This window comes from Sphaerodactylus townsendi, linkage group LG03, assembly GCF_021028975.2.
Source record: "Sphaerodactylus townsendi isolate TG3544 linkage group LG03, MPM_Stown_v2.3, whole genome shotgun sequence".
NCBI classification, from domain to species: Eukaryota; Metazoa; Chordata; class Lepidosauria; order Squamata; family Sphaerodactylidae; genus Sphaerodactylus; species Sphaerodactylus townsendi.
This window is the reverse complement of record NC_059427.1, coordinates 5,336,813-5,356,831: the sequence shown is the minus strand read 5'-3', so window position 1 is coordinate 5,356,831 and position 20,019 is coordinate 5,336,813. Positions and strand designations below refer to the sequence as shown.

The 20,019-nt window shown below is 44.2% G+C and overlaps 3 protein-coding genes across 12 annotated transcripts in view; 2 read left to right on the top strand and 1 right to left on the bottom strand.

The window, feature by feature from the left end:
* LOC125428587 (zinc finger protein 883-like) overlaps positions 1-20,019 on the top strand; it is a 1,608,225-nt gene that overhangs the window by 242,178 nt on the left and 1,346,028 nt on the right. The window lies entirely within an intron of this gene.
* The window catches only part of LOC125428534 (zinc finger protein 345-like), a 770,962-nt gene that overhangs the window by 119,238 nt on the left and 631,705 nt on the right, over positions 1-20,019 (bottom strand). The gene's annotated exons all lie outside the window — the stretch shown is intronic.
* Positions 1-20,019, top strand: part of LOC125428612 (zinc finger protein OZF-like) — a 38,185-nt gene that overhangs the window by 4,910 nt on the left and 13,256 nt on the right. Inside the window, exons 1-6 of one of the 7 annotated variants that reach the window (XM_048489033.1) lie at positions 5,749-5,796; positions 5,971-6,472; positions 6,642-6,768; positions 8,536-8,615; positions 11,471-11,597; positions 13,140-14,812. In XM_048489033.1, coding sequence (XP_048344990.1) covers positions 6,059-6,472; positions 6,642-6,768; positions 8,536-8,615; positions 11,471-11,597; positions 13,140-14,641 — 2,250 coding nt within the window. In that variant the 5' untranslated portion in view covers positions 5,749-5,796; positions 5,971-6,058 and the 3' untranslated portion in view covers positions 14,642-14,812. The other 6 variants (XM_048489034.1, XM_048489035.1, XM_048489039.1 and 3 more) reach the window with 6 other exon arrangements.

Below are 20,019 nucleotides of genomic sequence, written 5' to 3'. Positions count from 1 at the left end.
TTGGAAACTGAAAAGAACAGTCCTGTAAAGGGCCATGGAGGACTGAGCAGGTGAATAGCCAAAGAAAGCAAAGGGACAGAATGGAGGCCTTTTATCTGGGGCACCTCATGGGAAGAATCTGACTGAAAAGTTTTTAATGTTTTAAAAACCAATGTGGGAAGGTTAGTAAGGGTCCAGAGTTATGGGATCCACTTGCAAAATGACCCTGTGAAGCAGAAAATGGTGGTCCTGAGTGATTGACCCAAGATCACCCCAGGCCTGTGTAGTTCAGTTTGGGTCTCCATAGTTTTGGAGTAAAGCTCTACTTCACCCTGCCTTTCTTGCAAAAGCTGTGTTCTGTATTTAAATGTAGGAAGAGATTTGCCTGAGTTTCATATAATCTGCCGTTTTTCGCAGTGGCCAACTTGTCGTCCTGGAAGGTTCAGAAGCAAGAAGAAAAATGCAAATTCTCAGTCTGGGGTTGCCCTGCTGGCAACCAGCCTTCAGAAGAAGCGTGCTTTTTAACATGGAGGCTCTACTGAGTGACTTTGCCTCTGCTGGAACAACCTTCCAAGGAAGAATCAAAATTTGATGACTAGCCCACAGGATTTGTCTCCCTTTTTAGGGATTCTTGTTCTGAATTTTTCAAGAGCCCTTAATACATTTCTTTCCTTTATTGTTGTTTCTCTTTTCTCTAGAGGTTGATGTTTCTCCAAATGAACCCAAGAAAGAACCACAGCAGTTTATGTTCACCAAAACTCAACAAAGAAGAAATGCTGGAACAAAATGGAAGAGGGGAAATGAATCTTCCTCCTGCCAGAGTGCTGAATCTCAAGTGTTTGGTACATACTCGAGAATCCATACAGGGGAGAAACCAAATAAATGTTTGGAGTGGAGAAATAGCTTTACTTCGAGTTTGCATCTTACTGTCCATCAGCATAAGCACACAGAGGAGAAACGATATATATGTTTGCAGTGTGGAAAGTACTTTTCTCAGAATGCCCATCTTGCTTCCCATCAGTGTATCCACACTGGGGAGAAACCATATAAATGTTTGCAGTGTGGAAAAAGCTTTTCTCAGAATAGCAATCTTACTTGCCATCAACGTATCCACAGTGGGGAGAAACCATATAAATGCTTGGAGTGTGGAAAGAGCTTTTCTCACCAATCTACCTTTACAAGTCATCAACGTATCCACACTGGGGAAAAACCATATAAATGCTTGGAGTGTGGAAAGAGCTTTTCTCAGCATTCTACCCTTACAAATCATCAACGTATCCACACTGGGGAAAAACCATATAAATGCTTGGATTGTGGAAAGAGCTTTACACAGAGTAACAAACTTACATTCCATCAACGTATCCACACAGGGGAGAAACCATATAAATGCTTTGAGTGTGGAAACAGCTTTATTCAAAGTTCAGACCTTATTGTTCATCAACGTATCCACACTGGGGAGAAACCATATAAATGTTTGGAGTGTGGAAAAAGCTTTATTCGGAGTTCAGAGGTTACTGCTCATCGACGAATCCACACTGGGGAGAAACCTTATAAATGCTTGCTCTGTGGAAAGAGCTTTGCTCAGAGTTCCCAGTTCACTATCCATCAGCGTATCCACACAGGAGAGAAACCATATAAATGCTTGGAGTGTGAAAAGAGCTTTTCTCAGAAAGGCAATCTTATTGCCCATCAACGTATCCATACTGGGGAGAAACCATATAAATGCTTCAAGTATGGAAAGAGTTTTTCTCAGAATGTCCACCTTACTTCCCATCATCGTATGCACCCTGGGAAGAAACCATAGAAATGCTTGGAATGTGGAAAGAGCTCTTCTTTGAATGCCTATCCTACTTGCAACCAGTATATGCAGAGTGGAGAGAAACCACATAAATGTTTACAATGTGGACAGACTTTTACTCAGAGTAATAAAGGTACTGCCGATCACTGTAGTTACACTGGGGAGAAGCCATATAAATGCCTGGAGTGTGGAAAGACCTTTGCTCAAAGTTCTTTTACTTTTGACTTTTAAAAAAAAATTGTATCCTGCCCTTCTCCAGTCAAACTGGGCTCAGGGTAGCAACTACATTACAACAATAGCACACAGACAATAAAATCCAATCCAATTTAATCATTTCTGCTATGGCTCAAACACAATTGTATAAATACTTGCAATTTAACTACCAGTAAACATTGGCATCATGAGTTCTCAAGATACTTAATGTTTCCCAGCAGTTCAAGAAAAGCAAGGAAGAGGTCCCTTTTCTTAAAAGAGAATGGGTCTCTCTTTGACACAATCTTTTTAGAAGTCAGTTCCCTCAGTTCTTCCCACACTGATGGGAGGACTTATTAATTCTGTTCCAATAACCTGGACTCTAGGGAATTCATTTTTCTTTTCTTAGGAAGTTAGCAAATTTCCTTTTCTGGCTCTCGGGAGGGCTCCCCCTAATATCTCCTCAATAATTCTCTTTCCCTCTCCAAACTACAGGTCTCTCCCAAGACACTAAAACACATCTGCTCTCTCTGGAACTTAGAGTTGAACATCTCTCAAATGCTTTCTGAAGCTCTAAGTCTTTCTAAAACCCTGTCTATTCCCAACCTGTCACCCACACTCTCAGGCTCTGTGAGCGTTTAATGCTTTACATTCTGGCTTTTCTGTCTCTGCCTGCTACTAGATCCACTACAGGGGCAAATGCTAATTGCTAATTATTGTGTGAAGCTAATTGCTGGTGTGCTAACAGTATGGACCTTTTATCACTCTGTCCCCAGAGAAAGAGTTGTTGCCAGAATTTGGAGTCCCCTGGGATAACTTCAGAGCATCTTACCTCCTGCCGTCCACCCCACAAGTAGAGGGACCTTGATTCAATTGGAGATCACCTGTGTTGCACCGCATAACAGGACCACCATTACTTCTGGATCATTCATGTTTATATTGGGGCAGTACAGCTCTGCTGGAGCTGGTGTGCTTCAGGGTAGCACTCCACCATCTCCTCCTGGATTTGCTTTTCATATGGTTCACACTCGGGGATGAAAAGCTTCTTTACATGTGGAAATAAAATTAACCCTCCTAATAAACATCATTCTTGTAAAGTACTTCAGGGCTGTAACCAACCAAAAGTATTGTTGAGGTGTCCCTCCTGCCAGGAATGAAATGATCTGATACAGGAAAGCTAATTGGATGCTTCAGGTTTCTTCAATATCTGTCTAGATCTGAATCGGGCCTGATACACATCCAGAATATGAGACAGCTCCCTGGTCTCCACAGACTCCCTCCTCCCCTATCTGCTCCTAACCACCCCCACCACCCAAGAAATCAAGACCTTGGCTGCCACAACGCTGGTGTAAGGGTTCATAGTGGGGGTTAGAGTACTCCCTTTCCCCTCCCCAACCATTAGCCCTCTGTTGATGACATTGTCAGGCTTATAGCTGAGCTCGAAGCATGAAACCCCAGTCAAGACAGAGTGTGTTATTATGACAGAAATCCTAAAACTTGCGAAGACTGAAGAGTGTCTGGTATCTTGAACCCTAGAGGATGAGCTCTTCATTTCCATCCTGGCAGATCTGCTCCATTTTGAACAGAGGACAGACCAGACCATCTATTTGACCTGAAAGTTCAGGGTCATTTCCAGGTGCTTGATGGAAGTAGGACTATAGTTGTTCCCAGAATTTAGGGTGCCCCGGGGTAACTTCAGAGCACCTTGCCTCCTAGCATCCACCCCACAAGTAGAGGGACCTTGACTCACCTGTACTGCACTGCATGACAGGGCCACCGTTACTTCCAGATATAGCTCTGACTGGTAAAAGTAGCCTCTCACGGACTGGGATTTGCATGGGATTGGAGAAATCCACTTTTTCTTAGAAAGGAGGCTTGTTTAGATCTGGCTCCATTAATATCTGGACATTGGGATTTTCCCTTGTCTTCAGTTTTTAAAGTGGAAACCATCCATGGGAAGTTGGGTAAGAGTTAAGGATTGCTTCAACTTTTTGTAAATGCAAGGAACTCTGCACATGCTTTGAGGAACCAGCTACAGCATACGCAATATGTGTAGCTTAGTGCAATTGTATTGGTTTTCATCTGAACATCTTGGTGCTGTTGCTGAGTGCTTGTCCCGTTGTTTTGTTTTGCTCCCTTTCAACCCAACCTTCCTTCTTGTTTACCCCTTTCTTTCACAATAAACCTTTTTAATAAACAGTTTTTGTCTGCTTAATTCAATCAATTTCTTTGGGATATATAGGAAAGACTTGACTTTGCATCTATGGGCTCCATCCCAGTTGCCTACTTCAGCATCCCTTCTTGACATCATAAACACAAGAATGAGCTTCAGCCAGGATGGAAAAGGGGGTTAAATTCCTTTTCCTTCCATTTGTTGCATTTTGCAGGGAAAACTGAGTGGAGCTGGCTGTGTAAACAGATGAAGCCTCTGGAAGGGCAAAGCAAAGAGGGGGTCCTTTTTGATTGTGTAGACTAGAGAGAGTCAATCTAAGGGTGAAAGAGAAAGAGTCTCCATTCCTAGAGTGGTATCAATAGAGAGGATCCCTTGACTTGCCATGGCATAGTCCCTTCCTGCTCCATTGAGTTGCTAGTGCAGGTGTGGGACAGAGGAGACAGTGGAGAGAACTTTTTATTCCTCTATAATACTAGAGCTGGGGCTGGTGGGGGAGGATCCAAGGATTTATTTAGACTCTACCCAATCTATCTACATTCATTTATTCATGTGTATAATTCATTTAACTCCCCCACCATTTCTCCCAGAGCAGCTTGCTTTCTTCTCCTTGCTTCCATTTCATTCTCACAACAGCCTTTAACAGGCTGTATTATTTTCTTTATAAGGCTCAAATATGTTTTCTGGCTCCAAACAGATTTTTGGGGTGGGTAGAAATCGCTCTTTATTGACTGATTTTTATCAATCCACTATCCCTGCAGGAATAGTAGTAAAGGTTGTACAGGTTGACAGTAAAGGTTGCTGACTTCTGGCCCTATCAGAGTTGTAGAGCTAAACATGAAAGGAATAAGGATATCTGGGCAACACAGGCCATGAAAAGACTGTTCATGAAGTCCCTTTGTGAAAAGCCTGGATCGAAAGAAGCCTCTTTCTTGAAGGCATCAGAGAGGAAGATGGTGTGGCCCTTTAGTCTGGACTCCTCAACCTGCAGTGAGACTTTGGTTGCAAATGCCTAAAGCTGAAGAGACCAACTCTTTAAAAGGGGATGGGAAGTGGTTTGAGGGGGGTTTCCCCTTCCCACAGTGGAGGACAGATTTCTTTTTCTTGCCTCCAGAGTCCAGTCAAATAGGCTTTGCTGGTTTTTCAAAAATCACCCACAGCCTGTTTATTCCAGGCAAAAGCATCGCTTCTGAGAAACTGGGAAACAGAGTTGCCAACTTTGGCTGGGAAATTCCTGGATATTTGGGGCCTCGGGAGGGACCTCAGAAGGACATAATGCTATAGTGTCCAGCCCCCATAGGAGATGTTTTCCTCTGGAAAACTGATCCCTGTAATCTGGAGATCAGTTGGAATTCCAGGAGATCTCCAGGGCCTACCTGTAGGTTGGCAACCTTTGAATAAGTAGGGCAGGAAAAGTGGGAGGCACCCTCCACCCTTTCCCACCTCTAACTCCCGAGTTGTGGGATTTCCATATGTACACTCTTACAGGCAAGATAAAGGAGCTTGCCCTTTCATCTCTCTGGAAAGAGACCACCAACGAGTTAAATGGAAGGCATCCCAATTCCTAGAGAGGCCGCAACAAGTGAGGGCACGTGACTGGCCACAACCGCTTCCGGCTTCGATTCCTGCCAAGTTTCCAGGCAACAGGAATTCCCTGGTGAGTTGCAAACGTTTTTGATTGACAGGGAGAGGGGGCAATACAAGAGCAGTTTCATAGGGTTTGTTTATTGATTTTTGAACAAATAAATAGTATAATAATATTCTTGCAAAATACCTCCCTGCTTTGACAGTGGAAGAGATTATTCTAAAAAAAGGAGAGCTGGCTTCGCAGGATGTCACACTGGACTTTGTAGAAGAATCTTGTAGGGAAGAAGGTGATCTGCTGGTCCAGGTAGAGGCTGTTTGGAGAAGAAGGAAGGATGAAGAGAGAACTGGGTCCAGCTGGACTGGAAGCAAGGAAAAACTTTGATGCCATGGAGGCTGGGAGCAGAAGGGAGACGTGGGAAGGAACTGAACAACAGAACCTGGGATACACCGTCTTCCCTTCAGATGTGCGTTGCCAGCAGTTCAGACACTTTTGCTATGAGGATGCTCTGGGCCCCCGAGAGGTCTGCAGCCGACTCCACCATCTTTGCAGTCAATGGCTGAAGCCAGAAAGGCTCAGCAAGAAGGAGATGCTGGACCTGGTGATCCTGGAGCAATTCTTGACTGTCCTGCCCCCAGAGATGCAGAGCTGGGTCAGGGAATGTGAGCCAAAGAGCAGTTCCCAGGCAGTGGCCCTGGCAGAAGGCTTCCTCTTGAGTCAGGCTGAGGACCATAATCAGGACCAGCAGGTGAGGGGGATTCAGCAGGTGGTGAGTGGGGGCAGAGAACATGCTAAGAATCTCCACAGGTTGTCCAGATGTACTAGAAATCTTCAAAGGAAGGGAACACCTTTTCTGGCCCTTCGATTGTTCTCTTCCTGATCTCTCTCCTGTTCCTCAATTCTCCACTCTTGTTCAGGTGCTGGAACCATTAGTCAACGTGGCTACTTGTTTTCCCAAGGCAGACACGGCTCCAGCTGACCTCAAGCAGAGTTTGCTGCTCTGGGTGGTCCCGCAGTTGCCTGACCAGCAATCCTCCCTGCCAGGTAACATCTAATGCACACCCATTCCTTTGGATTTCCTTCTCCAGCTGCCTGAAATCTGTGGTCTGTTTTTCTGATCCATTGATTCAGTGGTTTCAGGTTTTCTCCTGCTTCACTATGTCTTCTTTCCCATACTGCCTTTTGTACCACCTTTCTGGAAAGATCATAGTCTAAGAGAATTGGTTTGTGATGTAAACAGGAAGGCATGGTATTTTTTGGGACCTTCCAAACCATATTGGCAGCATTTCACCTGTATCCCTCCTTGCCTTCCACCTCAAGCTTTCTGCTAGCTTTTTTTTGGTTGCTCGTAGCAGTTACATTACATAAAAACAACTTTTGTTTAAGATTACCTGTGTGCAAAGTAGCAATTTATGGGGCACCCTTGAGCTGTTACGGTTTTTGTTTCACGGAAGGAAGGAGGGGAGCCTTTGGCCTAAGCAGACAGTCTCCATTATATATGTATGTGTGTGTGTCGGGGGGGGGGGGATTAGTTGGAGACAGAGAGCAAGAGGGGATAACTGGGATTGATAACCCATTTATAGCAGGACAGTCCTGGGTGAAAACTCTCAAGTAAGCAAGCAAGCAAGCAATTGTATAATTAAAATTGTTTTTATTAAAGAACAAAAACAGTAAAACAAGAAATACATGTTAAGCAATAAATACATTTTTAAAGCAATAAATAAGCACACACACAAAACATACAAGAGCTGACTAAGAGAATAGGGAGGAGGTTGGATGGGGTTTCAGGGATGAGTTAAAGTTACCCGTCTTGAAGGGATACCCAGGGAAAGCAGCTCTGAAGAGGAGAATGATCAGCGTTTCCAGGAGCAAAGGAAAGGGCCCATATAAAAGTCTGGGTGTGCCATGGATCCAAAACATTCACACAGTATGAATGGCCCAAGGACCAATATTTATTTCCCAAAGTGTGTCCTGAGGTAAGCTGGCAGTTGTCAGGACCCAAGAGAATGCCTGGACTATTCTCTTAAATACTGATTGATTGCTGGGATTCATGCAGATATAGTAAATAACAGTCTTCTCGGAGCGCTGGTTAAATCACTGTATGGTGGCAGTGGGGCTCAGCTAGCCCTATTGTCCAGTCAGGCACACAAAGGTCCAGGGGAAAAGTTGAGCAGCCAACCTCCTTCTTGCCCAAGCTTGACACACAAGATGGATCCAAAAATCCTCTGAGAGATATCAGTTTTGTGTGGACAAGTGTCTTGCTCTTATGCCTGTCTTTGCCCCCATGCCTTTGTGGCATCTTAGTGGAAAGAGGGGCCTGACTGCTTACAGGCTATGACTTAGTGATTGAGCATCTGCCTGGCATCTGGAAGGTCCCAGGTTCAATCCCTGGCATCTCCAGCTAAAACGACCAGGCAGGAGGTGACGGGCAACCCTTCTGCTTGAGACCTTGGAGAGCTGCAGTCAGGCTGAGTAGAAAAATACTAACCTTGTAGACTGATTGTCTTTCAGCATTATTATTATTATTATTATTATTATTATTATTATTATTATTATTATTATTATTATTATTATTATTATTATTATTTAGATTTATAGGCCGCCTCACCCCCAAAGGGCTCAAGGCGGATCACAATACAGCTGTTTCAATAACAGCTCATAAAATACATAACTAAAACTAACCACATTAAAACAAATTTCCACAGCAGCAGTTTCTTAAAATTTAAATAACAAAGTATAAAACAGCTTCAGGTGTGTGTTTCAAAGAACTGAACTGTCAAATAAAGGAGAGTTCTCTTTTTGTCCCTCCAGATGGTGGAGCAACACAGGAGAGCAATTCCATGCTGTCTCTCTGGGGCGGACGGAAAACAGATTCTGTGCAAACAGATTCGGTAAATGTGGAGATCTATGAAAGGCCCTGTGTGGCCCCCTGGACCTCAGAGAATTTCTCTCTCTGCCCCTTTGGTGATAACACATAAACTAGAAGTTTGAATCCTGGAAGCGAACGTTGTGCTTTTGTCAGACAGTTTCAAAACCTAAAGTATATTTAGGTGGGATATTTAAGTTCTGCTAGTTGAAATGTACAAGGTCTGTTGCTTGGGAAATGACTGGTTTGGCAGTCATTGAATGGGTAATCCCGTGCCCAATGAGGGTGAGACCCCTATTAGAAAATGGGTGGGAGAGGGTGGCAGTATGTGAGGGCATTGTGAGCGGGGGCCAGGGGAGGCTAAAGAGAAGGGGCAGTGGATTCTGTTGTTGGACCTCCAGAGGAGCTGGTTGACCACTGTGTGAGACAGGATGCTGGACTAGAAGGACCCTCAATGGTCTGATCTAGCAGGGCTCTTCTCATATTCATCTCAGGGCCTCTGTGACTTCCTGTTGGCCCTCCACAGGCATCAGTTGGCCACTTGTGAGAAAAGGATGCTGGACTAGATGGACCACTGGTCTGATCCAGCAGTTCTTTTTACATTCTTATGAGTTAGAAAGGTTTTAGTATTAAAAGAAAAGGGAAAACAATTACCGTTAACAATTTAGAAAATACTAATTATTTGGGCCATGAATTTAACACTGAAGGCATTTGCTTCATGCCCTTTCGCACATAGCACCCTCTTATGAAGGAACATGGCAGGAAACAATTTGTATCATATTAGGAGCATCTGTGAAGAATCATAGAAACATAAGAGTTGGAAGGGATCTTTAGGATCATCTAGTCCAACCCCCTGTGCATACCAGGAAATTCACAACCCCCAGTGACTTTGCCCTAGGGCCAGAAGAAGGCAAAAAACCTCCAGGATCCCTGACTAATCTGGCCTGGAGGAAAATTATTTCCTGACCCCAAAGTGGTGATCAGCATTACCCTGAACATGTCTGAGCATGTAAGAAAGAGCCACAAGAGCAGAGTACACCTAGGCAAGAGTGCTTCAGTACAGTCTATCTGGGCCTGCCCTTGAAGACTCATCCTTTCCTGCCCCTCCCTCACATGATCTGCCTAAATTTATAGAACCAACAAATCTGGTTCACCAGATAAGAGTCTACTCAGATAAGAGTAGGTGGACTCTGGAGAATCAGGTTTGATTCCCCACTCCTTCACATGAGTGGCGGACTCTTATCTGATGAACTGGATTTGTTTCCCCACTCCTCTACATGAAGGCTGCTGGGTGACCTCGGGCCAGTTACGGTTCTCTCAGAACTGTCTCAGCCCCACCTACCTCACAAGGTACCTGTTGTGAGGAACGAGTTTGTAAGCTGCCCTGAGTTTCCTTTCAGGAGAAAATGGTGGGATATAAATCCAAACTCTTCTTCTTCTTAACCACACTGGCTCTCATCTAATCTAGTCAACTGGGTTTGTTTCCCTGCTCTTCCACATGAGCCGTAGACTGTAAGCTGGTGAACCAGGTTTGTTTCCCCAGTCCTCCACATGAAGCCTGCTGGGTGACCACTCCACCACGCTGAGAGCAACATACACTGTGGGCTGTGTGACTGCGCAGGCAGCATATTGGTGCTGCATAGGTTGGGTGACCACCCAACAGACGAAGCTCTCACTGGTGGCTCAGCTCCACTCAGCAAGAGCAAACTTCCAAGCAGTGATACGGAAGCCTTAGAGCGACTGTTGTCTGAGAGTGTGTGCCATGCAAATATTCAACTACATAAAATCAGTACTTACAGATTTCAAAAGAAATTTCCTTTTCAACTACAACAGTCCTTTCTGCTACCAGTGAATAAAATGTTGCAGGCTCCACCTAAAGAATATGGTCAGCAGATAATGTATTATCAGGTTTTGTTTCCCTCTGAGCCTGGCCATCAGGTTGGGAAAAGCGGGATATTAAATTCATTAAAATTAAAATAAAGTGCTGGCCAGATCTTTTGCAATACTATGTAGTTGAAAAGTGAACTTCACCATGCCTGCGGGTGATTTGTGGAGTAGTGCTATCACAGGATGAAATGTTCCATTCTATTGCAAGAGATCCTGGCAGTAGTTTGTAGTTGAAAAGAGAATTTCTTTAAAAGGTTTTGATTAATACTACACCACTGAGTAGTATTTCTGCCAATTTACTTCAAGCCTGAGAAGGACACGATGCAAGCATAGTCAGAACTTGCTAGCTTGGAGAGAGATTTCGGATCTGTCTCAGATAGAGGCATTTCTTAATGGCTGTTTACAGTGTTTGAAAAGTATTTATATTACATACCAGCACAAATGGTGCGATCTGCGTTTAGAATGCAAGTGCATTTTGTGCTTAGGGTTTGCTCTCAGTGATCATATTGAGTTTGTGTCACTTAAATTTTATTTGGCACAATCAGTGCCAGGCTGTATTTCTTTGGGACTGTTTGGTTTTTTAGTTTGTTAAGCACTATTAGTGCTAGGTAACACTTCCATAAGAGAGCTTTATTTAATCAGCTTCATTTAAATAGACACCACACTTAGCAATGCTTTACCCAGTCCTTTATTTTGGAAAGCTTTTCTAAGTTCACTGATGTCAGTGAACTTTTTGAGTATTCAGCTTTTTGATATTTCAGTCTTCAGTTGTTTGACTATGAAGCCAAGGTACAGTTTGTATTTATCATTACTGAGCTCTCTGTACTGCCCCACCTATTTGTTTGTTTATTTCCTTCTTAGTCCAACTTACCTTGCAGGACTGTTGGGAGGATAAATAGGGGAAAGGAGAACTTTCAGTTGGACTCCTTAGAAGAAAGGCAGGATTTTTTAAAAGAGAAAATGTGAGAATGGACAGTATCCTTTTTCTTGCAGCATTTGGTCACCTTCGAGGAGGTGTCTGTATCTTTCACCCAGGAAGAGTGGGCTCTGCTGGATCTGCACCAAAGAGCCTTTTATATTGAAGTTATGCTGGAGAACTGTCGGAATGTGGCCACTCTAGGTAAGCCTCCTGCATTCTTGCAAATCTGTAAACAAAAAGGACCCCTTCGCCCAATGGCTTGATGAGGTCTGAATGTGTTGTTTGCTCTTGAGAAGCCACAGAATATCAAGTGTGGGTGAATTTCCATTAATTAAAAAATGTGTTTGGAAACAGTACAATTAATTTCTGTAAGGAAGGTTTCATTTTGCATTGCATTCATGATTCTTCTTTGGTACTTGATGTTTTAGAATACAGGAAGAGTCCTACTGGATTAGACCAGTGGTCTGTTTAGTCCAGTCTCCCATTTTCTGCAGAGACTTATCAGGTACCCTGAAATTTCACAAGCAGAGCAATACTGGCCAGTGACTTCTCTTGTTTCTGCCTGCCCAAAGAGGTTGCTCTGAACTTAGAGCTCCCTTATAGTGATCATAGCTAAAAGCCTTTTCTGCAACTATCCTTCAAAAATAATTAGCAGAGTTAAACTATGCCATATATGAAAGCCTTTTCTGTGTTTTCAGTATCAAGAACAGCTAAGTGCATCTTAGCTGTTCACACAGTCGGTCTTACTCTGATCACACCCAGGCTAGACAGCTGCAGTACAGTCTATCTGGTCTGCCCTTGAAGTCTGTTCAGAAGCTTTGGCTGGCACAAGTGTTAAATATGCTTTTGTTTTAGATTAGGGATTCCCAAAGTGGGAGGTACTGCCCACCTGGGGGTGGTGAAACCTCAAGGGTGGCAGTAAAAAATTATGGGGTGGTAGGGAGGTGGCACAGGAATTTGTGGGCCAGCTGGCGAGAAAAGGGTATTGTCCTTCCATCCTGATGACAGGTGAGCTTTACAGGAAAAGCAGCACTCTCCTCACTGTGTAGCCTGGGTGGAAGGGGGAGCTAAGGCAAAGAGCCCCATTGCTGCTGCTTTGCAAGGCAAGATTTTTTAAAGGAAAAGTAGCACCGCTCTCCTTCTTGTGTAGCAGAGGTGGGTGGGGGGAGCCAAGGCTGAGAACGAGCAAAGGCATCTTCAATTTCTGTGCACCATTTACATGGTTCTCTCAAAAAGACCTTGCACTGTGGAACAAAACAAATATCTTTTTATTGCCTTTCCAACATCATATTTAGCAGAGCGTAGGTTCAGTGCAGTCACCCAGCTTCTTTCCAATCAGAAAAACAGGCTGAATATTATTGAATGTGGAGATCTAAGACTCTTGTCTTAGTGCCTTGCAGCTTGATGTTGAGAAGCTGGTATCCCTCCACTGAGCGCATCCATCCCATTAAAACTATGAAGACGTAATGGGTGAAATGCAAACATACCCTTTTATATCGCTAAAACAGCTCAATAAATTGTTTTACTTTTACTAGGTTATGTTTTACTTGAGAAATACATCTGTGGGTATACAGTGTTAGAAGTTGTTTTGAATTTGCAGTAGGCCTAATACTAAGAAAGAGATGTGTGTTCATATGCATGTGGGGAGGCACTAGGCAGGTGGCCTGGGAAAAGGAGGTGGCAGCCTGAAAAAGTTTGGGAACCACTTTTTTAGATCTTACCAGCTTCCTTTCTTTCTTCCAGCAGGCAATGGGTGGAAGATCAAAGCAGAGGGCGAACCATGCCAGGTGCCATTGGATGCAGCCAAATTTACAAAAGAGAAACGGCAAAGAAGAAAAATGGAAGCAAAACAGAAGAGGCGTAATGGTTGTTCTGCTTATCAGGGACCTGAGACTCAGAACATCCCCCCAGCCCAAGAAAAGAACATGTGCCCTGTGTGCGGGAGAACATTCACTTATAAATCAGTCTTTGATACACATTGGAGAATCCACACGGGTGAAAAACCGTTTAAATGTTTGGAGTGTGGAAAGAGCTTCACACAAAGCACCACCCTTACATTACATAAGAGAACACACACCGGGGAGAAGCCATATGCGTGCCTGAAATGCGAGAAGAGGTTTAGTCATAGCTCAACCCTCACATCACATAAAAGAATTCACACAGGAGAGAGACCATACAAATGTTTAGACTGTGAAAAGAGCTTCCGGTGGCACACATGCCTTACTTTACATCAAAGAATCCATTCACACACATGCTCTGAAAGTGGAAAGAGCTTCAACTGGAGGTGCAATATATCCCAATCAAAAATGCACCTAGGAGAAAAACCATATAAATGTATAGATTGTGGAAAGACTTTCAGAAAAAGAGCAGATATGAATTCCCATCAAAGAATTCACACAGGGGAAAAGCCCTATAAATGTTCAGAGTGTGGAAAAACTTTCAGGTGGAATACTCAACTGAGCATACATCGAAGAACGCATACAGGAGAAGAACCGTATAAATGCTCCCAGTGTGGAAAGAGCTTCAGTCGAAATACGCATCTCATTTCACATCAAAGACTCCATACCGGGGAGAAACCATATACATGTCCAGAGTGTGGAAAGAGCTTTAGCTGGTGTCGCAATCTGTTGTCCCATCAAAAAATCCACCTGGTAGAAAAACCATACAAATGCTCACATTGTGAGAAGGGGTTTGGAAACAGAACAGATCTTAATTCCCACCAGAGGATACACACAGGGGAGAAACCTTACAAATGCTTGGAGTGTGGAGAAACGTTCAGTTGGAGCACTCAGCTGTCTTCACATCGAAGAACACACACAGGGGAGGAGCGTTTCAAATGCTCAGAATGTGGGAAGTGTTTCAGCCGGAGTACAAGCCTTTCTTCTCACCAAAGAATCCACACAGGGGAGAAGCCATATGAATGCTTTCAATGCGGGAAGAGCTTCAGTCGGAACACATATCTTTCCTCACACCAGAGGATTCACACTGGAGAGAAACCTTACCGGTGCTCAGAATGTGGAAGGAGTTTCAGCCAGAGTGCCCATCTTGCGTCCCATCAACGGATCCATACAGGGGAGAAACCGTTTCATTGTTCCGAGTGTGGGAGGAGCTTCAGTCAAAGACGAAACCTTTTATCCCATCAGAAGATCCATACAGGGGACAAGCCATATCAATGCATGGAGTGTGGGAAGAGCTTCATTCAGAGGAGAACTCTTATTTCCCATCAGAAAATGCACACAGGATAGACTCCTGTGGATCCTTAAAATGCTCCCAGTATACAGTGCCAGCATATCATAAAGCATATCCCATGATGAAGGATTCACAGTGTAATATAGTGGTTAAGAATGGTGGACTCTAATTTGGAGAACCAGATTGGATTCCCAACTCCTCCACATGAAGCCTGCTGGGTGATCTTGGGCCAGTCACAATTCATTCAGAACTCTCTCAGCCCCACCTACCTCATAAGGTGCCTGTTGTGTGGAAGGGAAAGGAAGAAGAGTTTGGATTTATATCCCCCTTTCTTTCCTGTAGGAGACTCAAAGGGGCTTACAATCTCCTTGCCCTCCCCCCTCACAACAAACACCCTGTGAGGTGGGTGGGGCTGAGCTCCAAAAAGCTGTGACTAGCCAAAAGTCACCCAGCTGGCATGTGTGGGAGTGTACAGGCTAATCTGAATTCCCCAGATAAGTCTCCACAGCTCAAGATACAGCATCACAGTGCATGTTACACAAGCAGGCGATTTGTGTAAATTAAATTAAAGAATTGTGTAAATTAAAGAATTAAATTAAATTAAATTAAAGAAAAGTAGGGTATAAAAACAACTCATTCATTTAGCCAAGTCCATGTAAATAATCAGAGTTGACATTTTCTGTCCAGCAGAATGTCTGTGTCCAACAGAGAATCAATGCAGCGAATAGTGGTCTAAATGTGTGTCAACTTACTTTGAAGCACCACAATGAATTTGGGAGACAGAGTTCAATTGAAGTAATTATGGAGCAGTTGTGAATTTGCCAGGTTCCTTCAGGTGTAGTAACTGTTCCAGTAGTCAGACAAGTCCTCCACCTGATAGGATATCTCTGGGTTGATAGCTGCCACTGCAGAGAAAGAGAATGGTGGGCTGAATCCTCTGATTTCCGCCTGAGAAGAGAGCAAGTCACTGCTTTGCTGGAAGAAATATGCTGTGGTTTCCAACCTGGAACAAATCTCTGAAGTGATGTTCTACCTCTGAAGAATTCTGTCATGGACCTGTCCTTGGGGAAGCAGATAGACCTGCTAACAAACATTTTGGTCAAATGGGACAGCATTGGCTGCTTTTGTTGGCTGAGAGGTGGTTTGTATACATGGTGGGTGTAGTGAGCCCTCCCTGCTTGTTGCTAGGAGGGTGTTCCTGGAGAGGTGGCACAAATACTCAACACTAATAAATTTGGAGGAAACACCACTATAAAAAAATACAGCGCAGTTCCCTTTGGGTTTTCACTAAGCTGGAGTGAGACTTCAGTGGTCAAGATACAGCACCACAGTGCATTTTACACAAACTTACTAATTTGGGATGGGGACTAGTACTTCATGCATGTCACTCTTCTCAGGAAGTGGTGGTTTGGTAGAGCATCAAACAAAGGCTAGGGAGAGCAGTTTTCCAGTGTGGTGTAGTGGTTAAGAACCGTGGACTCTGATCTGGAGAACCAGGTTTGATTCTTGATTTCTCCACATGAGCAGCAGACTGTTATCTGGAGAACCAGGTTTGTTTCCCCCCTGCTGGGTGACCTTGGGCTAGTCACAGTTTTCTCAGAACCTCACTAGGTGTCTGTTGTGGGGAAAGGAAGGGAAAGCAGTTTGTAAGCAGCCTTGATGCTCCATACATTTGAGAAAAGTGGGATATAAATTCAATTTTTTCTTCTTTTCTTTACCTAGTTAAGACTGTTCATGTCTGCTTGAATAGGAATTTGGGTGCTCATAGGAAAAGATGTTGTGACTCTGTTTTGAAGAAGAAGAAGAAGAGTTTGGATTTATATCCCTCCTTTCTCTCCTGCAGGAGACTCAAAGGGGCTTACAATCTCCTTGCCCTTCCCCCCTCACAACAAACACCCTGTGAGGTAGGTGGGGCTGAGAGAGCTCAGAAGAGCTGTGACTATTTATTTATTTATTTATTTATTTATTGAATTTGTAGACCGCCCCATCCCGGGGGGCTCTGGGCGGTGCACAACAATATTCATTACAATCAGTAAAGTTATTAAACCAATAAAATCTATTAAAATTTATTAAAAGCAGCGGTCAGTACAAAGATATCAGGCGCCCCAAAAACCAATTTAATTAGAGGCCTCCCTAAGGAAAGGGAACGGCCGGACTCCCCTCTAAGAGGGTAGCATATGGTGGTAATCGAATATAGAGAGGGGGGGCGCACTAGCCCAAGGTCACCCAGCTGGCGTGTGTGGGAGTGTACAGGCTAATCTGAATTCCCCAGATAAGCCTCCACAGCTCAGGTGGCAGAGCTGGGAATCAAACCCGGTTCCTCCAGATTAGATACACGAGCTCTTAACCTCCTACGCCACTGCTGTTTTCCCAGCTAATTCCACTTTTTTGATTTTTACGTTCACTGCTGAGATTTTGGAGCACCTGAGTTTTGTTTATATCCCATCCATCCTCCAAGCCACTGATTTCTCCAGGGGAGTTCATTTATGTCACCATCAGTTGCAACAGCTGGAGGTCTCCAGGTCCCGCCAGGATGTTGGCAATCATATCAAATGCCCCACTTTTGAACAACCAATGTGATTTCTCTTCCACAGAAAAGCACTGTGCGCATGTTCATAGACAGCATGGATTTTAAAAACCCCAACCCTGTCCCCTTTCACAAAAGAAAAAGCACACTGCATGTTCAAGGCCTTTGCATCCAAAGATCGTTTTTCTACGCGGGAGGTTCCCTTTAAAAAGCAATCCTACACAGTATCTCTGAGCATATGCAAAGTGACTTCTGGACATTTTCCCACTTCATCTTGGGTGGGAGTTTAGAGGAAGAACTTTGCACATACCTTAAAAGCATGGAACAGTTTACTTTGGGTGGGAGTTTGGAGGAAGTACTTTGCACGTGCTTGAAAGCACTTTGGCCATAAAGGAAGAACCCCCCCCCCCCAAACCCAACCCCCAAAACAAAGGGCAGAGTTTGGTGGGAGTTTGCCAGAAGCGCTTTGCACAACATTTTGGCCATACAGGAAAGACTTTTTCCTCTTGGACAGAAAAAGGGGACAGTTCATCTTGATTGAGAGTTTGGAAGACGCGCTTTACGCATGCTTAAAAACATTTTGGGCGAACAATAAGGGGGGGATTTCTTTAATGTGCATGGCGGGGGAAGCGCCTTGCAACTCCGCCTCCCCCCCGCATGCAACTTCGGATCGGCCAGCAGAGGGCCCTGGTGCGCAAAAAGGAGCGGACCGGCGTAGGTCTCCTTTGGAGCAGGAAAGGGCTGCGCTTATGGTTATGCATCCGGGAGAGAAGGAGGGACAGGCAGAAAAGAAGGAACCCGCACACACATCCTGGAGGCGAGGAAAGGAGGGAGGCTCAAGATCAGCTACCCCACGAGTCCCCCTCCTTTGCTCCCTCTCAGGCCTGCCCTCTGCAACCAAAGGCATCCCTTTGCCCAGGTGGCTCCAGAGGGGATGGATGCGGCACACCTGAGCCAGGTAAAGGGTTGGAAGGGCGCGTGCGTGTCCTTAAATGATCCCCTCCCTCCCCAAGAAGTCTAACCAAAGCATTGCAGAAAGCACCAGCTCAGATCAAGTTCATTCATGCCATAGTTTTCCCCATTATAGGAGTGTGTATGTTGGACAATGTCAAAATATGACAGGAAGAAAATTAATTCCTTTAAAATGTGATGTTGGAACAGAAAAATAAATAAGTTGAACAGTCGTGTTTTGGACATTAAGGATTGTTAAAGCAGCAGAGAAAAGTGAGTTTTTTAAATCAATGGTGAAGCTAAAGATTTAATTTTATTTTGATGTGTTAATGGCAATTGCTGAGAGTTTAGGGTTTAAGGGCTAATATTAATTTCAGAAGAAACTGGAAGTCCCTGCAAAGTAACTACTTTGGTCAAGTTTTGTCTTTGTCCATATTTTGGGTTTTGATTTTAAAGTACAAACAAAAAAACTGAATCCTTCTAACCCAGCATCATTTTCCCCACATCTGTAGGCCAGATACCCCCTGAAACCCCACCAGGAAAGATGCCAAAAATTTCCCCTGTTTTGGCTTCCCCCTATCCCCACAACTGGCATCCAGAGGTCAAGTGTCTTGACCCAAACACCATTAAGTATGTTTGATTCTCTTTTAAAGACGTGATTGCTCTGTTCTGAATCTGATCTTGTCAGATCTCAGAAATTAAGCAGGGTCACCTCTGGCACGTATTTGGTTGGGAGACCTCCAAAGGATACCAAGGATACCAAACAATGGCCAAGCATCTCTGAACATCTCTTCCCTTGAAAACCCTACGAGGCTGCCATAGGCCAGCTGTGATTGACAGCAAAAAAATAGCAGTGTGGTGACCATTTCTACATCCTGTGGTAGGAAGTTCCACAAATGAATGACATCCTTTCTTTTTGGCTTGATTCCTTTTATCCCATCAGCTGCATGAGACACCCCTGAATTCTAGTTTCTGAGAAAAGTGTGAAAACATTCTACCTCCTCCCCACCCCCGCTTTCTCTCTGTTCATATGCAGCCTCTTTCTTAAATTTGTTTTCCTTGTTCTTAATAAATTTTAAATTGCAATAGTGTGGTGATCTTTGGTGTTTTGTTAAAAAAAGAAAAGCTGCAAACTCTGGGACAGTATTCATGTGAATCTGTTTATTATATACCATAGGGAGCTACCATTAATGAAAATTGTCATGATCTGTAAGCGGAACTCACCTAGAATACATTTTCATACTTTTGGGGGGGGGGGGGGCTCCTTCAAAGCATTACTCTGTAAACAAGTTCCTGAAAGCACCACAACAGCCTTTATAAGCTTCTTCCCAGATTTTCCAGGTCTCATTAATTACGTTTTCTTGTTCTTTCCAGGCTGGCAGAGGCCTTGGAAACAGGTGAGAATCTGGGCTCATTCTTCCAATTTTCATTCTGTGCCATGTTTGGATGCTGATGTTGGGGACAGAAGACGGGCTTTACTACTTCAGAGATTCACTGAGTTCTCTTCTTTGGAACACCATCACTGGAGAGGGAAGTGCCCTATTATGTTGGATTCACAACAAGCCCTGCCCTCTTCCACCCACTGGGGAGGCAGAGTGCCTGGTGGCATCTAAACCCTCTCCCTTTGCCTACTGGATGTCAACTTCTGAGCCTGTCTTCTCTTGTGTCCAGCCACAAGCCACTCTAGCCTAGAATTGTCTCCTCTAACTTGCACAGGATGGACTTTCCCAGCTCCTGTGCTTGAGATCCTTTATCTGGAAATGCCAGGGATTGAACTGGGGGTCTACTGCGTGCGAAGCTGGTGCTCTGCTGCTCAGTCACACCTTCCGAATTAAAGCCTCTCTTAGCCTCCCAACCCATTGCTTTTGGGAGACACAGAGCCATAGGAGAGATCACATTTTGTTGGGCCAGTTTGATTTTCATGCCATGTGCTTATACTCTCCTGAGCCCCAACTG